Source organism: Oreochromis aureus, linkage group 18 (genome assembly GCF_013358895.1).
Source record: "Oreochromis aureus strain Israel breed Guangdong linkage group 18, ZZ_aureus, whole genome shotgun sequence".
Classification (NCBI taxonomy): Eukaryota; Metazoa; Chordata; class Actinopteri; order Cichliformes; family Cichlidae; genus Oreochromis; species Oreochromis aureus.
In genome coordinates this window covers 10,830,229-10,839,801 of record NC_052959.1, presented here as the reverse complement: position 1 = coordinate 10,839,801, position 9,573 = coordinate 10,830,229, and the positions used below count along the sequence as shown (strand labels likewise).

General features: G+C 40.2%; 1 protein-coding gene across 2 annotated transcripts; it reads right to left on the bottom strand.

Annotated features, from left to right (window-relative positions):
• Positions 1-407: 407 nt before the first annotated feature.
• On the bottom strand, positions 408-8,608 carry cdc7 (cell division cycle 7 homolog (S. cerevisiae)). Of its 2 annotated transcripts, none has more exons than XM_031749754.2 (12): positions 8,356-8,608; positions 8,033-8,120; positions 6,483-6,569; positions 6,243-6,378; positions 5,384-5,477; positions 5,077-5,219; positions 4,500-4,836; positions 4,204-4,311; positions 3,068-3,234; positions 2,721-2,803; positions 2,258-2,407; positions 408-1,404 (listed from the first exon to the last, which is right to left on the bottom strand). In XM_031749754.2, the coding sequence occupies exons 2-12, from the start codon at positions 8,118-8,120 to the stop codon at positions 950-952; spliced, it is 1,848 nt and encodes a 615-aa protein (XP_031605614.1). In that variant the 5' UTR covers positions 8,356-8,608; the 3' UTR covers positions 408-949. The 2 variants fall into 2 exon arrangements, with proteins under 2 accessions (XP_031605614.1, XP_031605615.1); XM_031749755.2 differs by having other exon boundaries at positions 4,773-4,836; positions 8,356-8,605.
• Between the last annotated feature and the right edge of the window lie 965 nt (positions 8,609-9,573).

The following is a 9,573-nucleotide window of genomic DNA, read 5'->3' as shown; positions in this document are numbered from 1 at the left end:
CTAAAAAAGCAAAATCACCTGCAGATTTAAATTCTTGCCTTTAGCACAGCCTGAAGGGTCCGACCCGAGGCTGTGAGCAGGCACACATGGGGTTAGCAGTTCTGCTACAGTGGCCACAGGCGAGTTTTGGCGAGAGAGAGAAACTTTTCTTAATGCCAGAGGAGAGAGCAACAATAGTCCAATCTTGAGAAAATAATTCCTTTCATTCATTCAACCATTTTTAAATAACTTTGCAAAATTGGTCATATTAGCAATTCATAAACATGTTATTTCGCTACAACCCATATTTTTACCCCAGGTTACTACAGAAAAAAATAAATGCTGAGCTGTTTTCTTGGCTCCAGATAACAAAAAGTGGGGAAAAAAAAAAAAAATCCTTCCAAATGAATATAACCACTTAAACTAAATGAGAGACATCATTTTTTTTGCCTTTATTATTAACCTGAACTGGGACAAACTGTTAACTCTTCAGTTTTTTATATAAATAAACCAGACTCAGACATGCACACACTAATGCAGCAGAAATTCACAGGATACAGATATGCACCTTCAAAGTAAAAGCCTTTATGGCAGTGAGAACTGTAAACAAAATATGGATTATTCCCTCTTTAAAAGGTCAAGAGTTATAGCAATATCTGCAATGTTTCCACCATTAAAATACCCTTCTTCACAGTTCTTTAGACTACATCATAGCTGCTGTGAATATAAGAAATTTTTATTTCGAAGTGCACCGTGTCAACCACGAAGCCAAACCTATTTTACATAAACATTTACATTTAAGTACGAGCGTTTATTAAAGGGGGCTGATGGGAGGGGGGAAAAACTGCAGGACTGCAAGGAGTGAACGTTCTCTCTTATGCTCACGTGCCTTTTCTGCACCTGAAGCACAGCCTAGGACATTATAGTTTTACTGACATAGACAGGCTCCTTGTGCTCTCACAGCACAGTCTCACAGGTCTTTGAACAGCGGGTGTTGAAGAGCCTGAGCAGCTGTGATCCTGGTGGAAGGGTTCAGATCCAGCAGCTTATCCAGCAGGTCGTAAGCCTCATCGGGAACTCTGTCCCAGCCACGCTCATCCTCCTCCTCTTCCACCTTTTTCTGTTTTGGAAGGCGAGTTGCGGTGTCATTACCACCTGAATGTTTGTTCTTGTTCGTGTGACTACACAAGAGTTCTGCAGGAGTTTCATCTGCTTCCTCTTTGTGTGGTTTGAGTGTTCTTTCAGTGGGACGGTGTGTGGGTGTATCATCTTGGATCTTGTGATGATGAGTGTCAGTGGAATCTGCCGTAGCCTCAGGAAGTGGTGTGACTTTGTTATCTGGCGATGGCCTCAATCCTCTGAGCGTCTCACACAGGGTCCTGAGGTCCTGTCGAGGGAGCTCCCGACTGCACACCACCGCTTTACCTGAATGAGATTCAAGCCCCCAAAAAATAAGATTACTCTGTATAGAGGTTTTTCACACATACCCGAGGTACAAGCCTGTTTCTGAAAATGTGACACTAAAATGTAAATGAAAACAGAACACAGTGATTTGTGAATCTTTTTCTTCCTATCTCAGGACCTAATAAAAAAATAATTCTATACTGTGTGAAATATATTTTTAAAAAATAGTCAAGCTAAAAAGGTCATCCTAGATTCTCAGTCTTTCTGAGGTATGGAGATTATCCAGATCATCTCTGAAATGTTTCGGAACATCTGCATACGTCTTTTTCAGGGAAGGTCCTGCTGAATCTCATTTCGTATTCATTTCAGCAACACGGCTCCAGGTGTTAAACTAAGATGTTTGCAGGCCAGAGCTGTCACCCCCTGAATGCATTTGGAGCATCATCAAAATCAAAAATACAACAAAGGAAGCCATTAATTCTGAAATCCTAAATCACGCGAGAGAAGGAAAGCATTTCACTGCACCCCTGGTCTGATCAGGTTACAGAGTTTGCTACAAGACCTTTGCAGAAACATGGAGCTGGCATCAAATTTAAAATAACACAAAAAGTTTCATATGTTGTTCTGCACCATTTTCAGTTCACTATACTTGATTTTTTTTTTTAAATATTTATATTTATGCAGTGCATCAACTCTGGAAACTGTGCTGCAGAATATTGTTCCACTGCAGAATTATAGTGACTCTGTTGGTGATGAACTACCTGCAGGATTACTCACTGCAGTCTTGCAGGTGCAGTAAGGATCTGCGTTCTGCAGAAGCAGAAGACGGTTTGTGGTGGAGGAAAAAACCCAAAAACAAGACATTTATACGCACCGAACGACTTGCCAGCCTTGATGGTCTCTCTGGAGCCTCGTAGGGTCATGATCTGAACGAGCGCAATCATGTCATCGCTGGCCTTAAAGAATGGGTAACGGCCACTGAGCAGTGAGAGCAGGATCACACCAGCTGACCACATGTCTATGGCTGCAGTGCAGGATGACAGGACAGGGTAGGGTGCAAGAGTGCAGATTAGTAAGAATAAAAAAGAGAAATTTGCTATTTTTAAGCAATTTTTGGAAAACCTGCCTGGCTCATATGAGAGGAAATGTTACCAAGCATGAGAAAACAGATTTTTTTTTTTTTTTTTAAATTCTAGAGACCATCTCTGAACATACAGCACCTTAAATCACATTCAACATAACCACATCAAAGCAGATGGGCTAAAGTGTGGTAGATACATATATTTATTTTCTTTGTTTTTAAACATGTATTATAAATAATGACTTGAGACACCCACCTGTGCCTTGGTTGGGACACTTTGTGAGGACTTCTGGTGCTCTAAACCCTGGAGTTCCTGCCCTGGGCGCCACCTGCGACTTTCTGCAGTCAAAAACAAGGACAGGAACGAGGTATTAGAAGTGACACAAAACAGAAACTAACAATTCTTCGTTTAGTGTAACGAGAATTTAGTTTTAATAATAAATAAATAAATAAATAATTTTTGTTCTGTACAGCTGATACAAGCACCATTAAATCATATTTCATATAAATGAAATAAATCATATAAATGTTTCACTATCTAGAATACTGCCCAAAACATGTGCAATGTAAACAGGAGGTGCAGGAGGACATTTTGTTAGTTACCTGGACAAGCAGACGTTGCAGACTCGATCAGTTAGGTAGCAGTTACAGGTTAGGCCTCGCTGTACGGGTCTCTGACTGCTGCTCTGGGTCCTGACAGGCAGGGGAGCCCGGGTGGCTGAAGAGTACTTACGGCTGGCTGCACCCTCTGTTTTACTTGGTTTTACCAGCTAAAGAGTAATAATAATTAAATTTTTAATGTCACCTCCAAAACACTCAAGGTCACCTTATATCACTTAATAATATATAATAAGACCCAGCAGGAAAAGTTGCAGCAGGGAACACAGTGTAAAAATTGTAAAATAAAACAAATAAAAATGCACCTAATGCTATCAAACTGAATACATCTATTTAAAAAAGTAATTTTAATTCTGTTAAGCAGTCCTACATGTGAATGTGTGAGGAAAGAGTTGCAGAGTTTTGTCACAGCATAAGAGAAGCCTCTAATAACCCATCGTGTTCATGCTGATGAAAGCTAATGACAGTAAACCTGTTGATGAGCCACAGGGAGTGGGAGGGAATAAAGTCAGGAGGTCAGTGACATATGCAGTGCAAAGACTACAAAAAGCTTTCAGTGTTAATATTTTAAAGGTAATTAGTTGCAGTACAGGGAGGAAATATAGCAAGGGCTAGGGTTAGGATGGCTGTGACATGTTCAGTGTGAACTTTCAATGGACAATAATCCATGCTGCAGAATTGTAGATGAGCTGAGTATGTTTGTTGGTGTTGCACACCATGCTGAGCTATGGAAAGCTTTCAGCCAATAGCTCTTTGGGAATCACCCTGATGGTGCAAATATACTATTTATGTCTCTCAAAATGCGCTATTGTTGTTATTGTTTTTTTCATCACTTCATAGTAAAACATGTATTTTGTAACAGGTTATTAGAAAAAAAATACAATTTAAATGTTTTTCTTTGCTAATTTGTCTTTTATGTGTAGACAAACACTGGTTCATCCCTTTAGTTAGGTGCCTTTTCTATGCTTGGATCAAAGGTCAGTGTTAAGTGGATTAACAAACAAAATATTTTCCTCTTAAAATGCTCGGGTCCAGCCAACGTCCAAAGAAAAACTTGCAAGAAAATCTAAAGATATGAGCAGCAGCTCAAGACTTTTACTGTAGTTTTCCCCATTGCTTACCTCTGTCCTAATGGCAGCTTGTTTGGTGTTGGAGAGAGCTGGTGTGCAGCTGTTCAGGTTCCTCTCTCCAAACACAGTCCGTGGCGCTTTGTGTAATCCCATCAAATCCTAAAGAAAACCAACATGGACGATGACATAAGCAAAACATAAACAATGTCCAGAAAATGGAAACACAGATGCTATAACCATCCAAGTACAGCTTAACCCTACTTCTGTCTTGTGCAACACAGTGAAGTGTAATTAGAGAAACACCCAATGAAGATAAAAATGATGATAAATAAAATAAGTGCAGACACCTTTGTGTGCTTTGTGCGAGAGGTGGTCACAGTGGTGGTAGCAGAATGTGCTTTTTTAATCAGTGCTTTTCGAGAGGTTGAAGAAGATGTGGTGGTGGTGGAGGAAGATGAGGAGGAATGTGGTGGGGGTATTTGCTGCCGTGCAGGCAGTGGAAGAGAGGTGGAGACTGTTGTGGTTTTTGAAGAGAGTTTAGGCGGTGCTTTGCTCCGCTGTGCAGCCACTTGTTTCCCTGTGGACCCTCCACCTTTCTGTGATGGTCTCTGTCTCACCACCTTCAATAGCTCAATCTGGGTGTCAGCTGTACCCTGTGCCAGGCCAAAATCCACCAGTGCGTACCTGTGTATACAGTTACACAAAAAAACAAAAGCCAAAATGTAATAAAGTGTATGTGGAATTAATTATAGTGTAATTTATTTTTTAACATACATTCTAATCTTATAGCTGAGTGATGCTCCAGCACTGTTGCAATGTAGACAACACATAGCATCAGTTCATGAGCACTACATCAGAATATTAGCATATTAGCATTAGAATTGACAACAGATAAAACATTACAAATGTTCTGCAGCTTCTTACATTTTGTTCTTTCTGTTGTAGAGGAAATTGTTTGGCTTGATGTCTCGATGAATTATGCCAAACTGGTGGATGTGTTTCAGAGCCTTTAACAGGTGGTAGATGTACAGGCGGACCTCTTCAAAACTTAGCGACCCAATGATATCCTGGTGAATATGTTTAGTTTAAATCAGAGGTTTTAAAAGACATTTTTAAGCAACGTCAACATAATCAGGAGAAGAGACTGATTTAGAAGCTCAGATTGTGTCCATTAAAAATAAATAAATCACTTCAGTATAAACACTGCGGTAACATATGACAAAGTACATACCACAATGGCTTGATGCTCCATGTAGGGCATTACAATCACCACGTGATCCTCCTTCCTGAAGCAGTATGTCACTCCCATTACATTCTCTCTGCCTCTGCAAAGTGGATTAAGGGCACAGCTCAGAAGACAGGCGTCATTTCATTATAATGTGTTATGTCTGCAAGAAATGTCAATCTCGGACGTTCACTTCCAAGAATCATTACAGAAGCACTCAACCACAAATGCACACTCATTTATATAAATTGGTGTGCTTTCTGCTGCATGTCCTGTCAACCCCAGCCAGCAGTGTACCAAACTGCGTAGGTTAAACTGAATCATAAGATGTCACACAAATGAGAAACCCACGCACCGATTTACCACAGCATAAAAATAAACTTAAAAGCAAGGAATCAAATAAAATTCGGTCTTTTCTGATTTTACATTTTTGGGATACTCAACTCTTTCACAAACACAGTAATACTAAAAGAAAAGTGAATATTGAGGTGTGCTCCCAACACCACGTGGAATTATAGGAAAATTAAATAATAATCAAATTGAATCCCTGGATTATCTGTCAAATAATAAAAACATACACTCACCAGCCACTTTATTAGGCACACCTATTTACCTGCTCATTATTGAAAATATCTAATCAGCCAATATTCATTTCAGCAACTCAATACATTAGGCATGTAAGAAATGCCAAATATGAAGGTGCAACTCAAAGGAACTCTATAATTTAACCAGGTTCAGTTCTTTAAGAAGGATTAGTGACAGTGTACAGGGTCACAGTAACACAAACTAAATAAAGGAATAGATGTTGACAGAAAAAACATCTGTGTAACATCAATAAAATTATAAGTTCCTGCATTGGACTCACCCTGCAACAGTGAGACACTGAAGCTCAGCAGCAATGCGTGTGGGATGGCTTGTTGGGATGAGATGCTTCAGTGCAAACATCTCTCTCCTCCCATCTCGCATCTGCACCTCACCCAAGTATACTGAGCTGAACGTACCTAATGAAGACACACAAATGTCATCAGCACTTCTCCTTATGAGGTTAGTGAACAGCTAACAATCCTTCTCCCAGCTGTATAAAACTCCAAAACTGACAACGTACCTTCTCCAATTTTGTCTATAATGCGGAAAACCTTGGCTAGCTGAGGAACAGCTTTGTAAAGAAACTCAATGTCCATCTCCACTTCCGCTGGAAACAAACAAGAAAAAAAAAATCCACTGTCAGAACACCATTACTAGTGTGGTGTATATAGTCAACACATAGAAAGCAATAGGAACAGGAGGGGAGAGAGATAAACAGAGTATCGATATAGCTGTATAAGCCCGGCTTAATCTCAGGGTGGTGGGTTCGAGGCCCATGTTGGGCGTTTGCATTGAGGGCAGGGCAGGGATAGCTCAGTAGGTAGAGTGGTGGCCCCATAATCGGAAGGTTGAGGGTTCAAATCCACTGAACGGCTACCCTGAGGTACCCCTACACTGCTCCCCGGGCCCACTGCTTCACTGAGTGAATGTGTTAAATGCAGAGAGACTTTCCCGACGGGGATCAATAACTGTGACATAATTTGGAGTTAAAGAAAAATACTGGCAGCCACACTGCTACACCTCAACTTATGGTATTGTTTTAAAAAAATCCGACAACCCTAAAGTAAGTTTTAAAAGAACAAAGAAAGCAAACTAAATATAAAATAAATATGATATGATTGTCTTAAAAATTAATTCTGCCCAGAGTGAGGTTACTAATACTGTGTGCAAACTCTAAGCTACAGTGTGTCTGTGAAGGTTCTCAGTCATCCAGGTCATTGTAGTCCAAGGAGCTTGGAAAGGAAAGCGTCTGGACTTTAAGTTGCTTGAAGACGTTTCACCTCTCATCCGAGAAGCTTCTTCAGTTCTAAGGGTCAAATGGTGGAGAGTCCCAGATTTAAACCCAGTGGGAGTATCCCCCCAAAGAGGGACAAAGGACCCCCTGATGATCCTCTACCTAATCACATGAGCCAAGGTGTGAAAGCGGGTGTGGGTCCCAATCAGCCAGGGTTTCGGGTGAGCTCATTGTTAAACCTGGCCCCACCCTATAATGTGATTTCCTGAGGTCAGATGGCCCAGAATGTGAGTGGGCGTTAAGGCGTCTGGGAAGGGATCTCAAAACTGGATTATAGATGGCAGACAATTGGTGTCGTAAACCACCGCCTCTGTTCAAAGATGGTCGCTCACAGTGGACGTAAATGGCTTCTTTCACTCCTCTTTCAAACCATCTGTCCTCTCTGTCCAAAATGTGAACGTTGGCATCCTCGAAAGAGTGACCTTTGTCCTTTGAATGCAGATGAACTGCTGAGTCTTGTCCCGTGGAGGTGGCTCTTCTATGTTGTGCCATGCGCTTGTGAAGTGGCTGTTTGGTCTCTCCGATGTAGAGGTCTGGGCATTCCTTGCTGCACTGTACAGCATACACCACATTGTTCAGTTTGTGTTTAGGAGTTTTGTCTTTCGGGTGAACCAGTTTCTGTCTGAGTGTGTTGCTGGGTCTGAAGCTACAGTGACAAACTATAGCTGAGCACAAAGATTTTAAGTGTATATCAGCCATAATATAATAATGTAGTTCCAATATAAGGATGCATTTCTACTGAAATATTTCTGTCATATCACAGTTGTCCAACTCACGGGAGATTTTCCGTTTCTTGTGACCTCTGTCAGCTTTCATAAGGCATCCGTCTGTGCTGGGCTCAGCGCAGGCAGGAGAAAACTCCATCTGAAAACCAGAAAACAGGAACATCGATAGAGACACTTACAGACGGAGCAAACACTCGTGATTTAAGTTTGGTAAACACTTTATTTAAGATATTCTGTAGCTGTACAAGTCCTCGTTATTGTAAATGTCTGCAGTTATAGTTTTTTGAAGAGCGCGGTCTGACTTCCTAGATACCACTAGCATATTGTTAGCTCGCTAACTGCAGCTCGTAGAGCAAAAACACAAAGAAACTTACCGCTTCAGTTGGTTGTAAAGTCCAAAAGTGTCTCAAATTAATGCCTCATAAAGTCACCACACAGCCCTGACCAACATCTATACCGGTAAAACATCAATTATAGGTTTATATTCCGCTCTGGCGGTGCCTGAACAACTTTGTACAGACTTTCGGATTGAAGCGTCTCCGCCAACAACAAACTCCGCGCTAAAAGTGACGTCAAAGAAATCTCGCGTTACAGCAGCAGAAATCACGTGACATCCCAAGCACACGGACGAGACTTTAATTACAGCTGTGACGTATCGCTGCATGACTTAGATAAAACAAAAACTGCTGCCTGTGAATTACACGTTACACTGCCAAATAACAGTTTAGTGTTTTCTGATTACTTCCCTTGTTATTCCGTTATGAGTCGTTGCCTCATAAGAATGGCTGTTGACAATTTTGACCAAATTTAAAAAGACTAAAACTAATAACATTTCATGTATATTTTAGGAGCTCATTCAACACGGATGTTTTATTAAAAAATATAATATTCAATTGAAATAGTCCAATATTCTTTTTTCCCTTTCAAACACAAAAAAACAGATGAAGTTTCAGAGCGCCCTCTGGTGGACAAATTGTGCCTCATCAAAACTCTTAACATGGTTGAGTGGTGTTTCTCCCATCACTTTACTTTTTTCCCATTTATCAGCAGTTATAAATGCATAAATCAACAGATTGTGAAATAGTTCATATTTTACAATAATATCGTCCCACCGATAAATTGGCTTTAATATTATCTACTGCATAATTTCTGTTCTTGTTTTTCTTGTTCATGTCTGGCTATTTTTATTTCAGTTAGCAAACGTGTTTTTAACACCTCCTATAGGTTTATCATTTAGCTGTGGTTATATTTTTAATAACCTTGGATATACAGTACTGTGCAAAAGTCTTGAGTCCTCATTTCTTGCTTTTACTTTGTTTTCAAGGAGACAGAATTTCTTATACTTTTTCTCTCCGGGTTTTCATAAGCTCATTGGAAGTTTTTCTTTGGATACTGGCTGCTTTTTAAAAATCATTTTCAGTCTTTTCAATGACCATGTTCAGAGAAATTAATTCTTTTGTTTCTTAAGCCACCTAAAACTGACCTATAACTAAGCATAAAAAAGTCATCATCATCTAACACAAGGGATAAACAGTCAACTTAGTGAAGAACCAGTTTTAAATTGTATCTTTAGGTACTTTGTCACTAGTAGG

Excerpts from the sequence above, each read along its gene's own strand:
- cdc7 (XM_031749754.2), bottom strand. The coding sequence starts at position 8,120 with ATGGAGTTTTCTCCTGCCTGCGCTGAGCCCAGCACAGACGGATGCCTT. Across the intron at positions 4,837-5,076 it reads TACAACAGAAAGAACAAAAT|GTACGCACTGGTGGATTTTG; the intron begins GTAAGAAGCTGC and ends CTGTATACACAG. Across the intron at positions 2,804-3,067 it reads TGCAACGTCTGCTTGTCCAG|AAAGTCGCAGGTGGCGCCCA; the intron begins GTAACTAACAAA and ends TTTTGACTGCAG.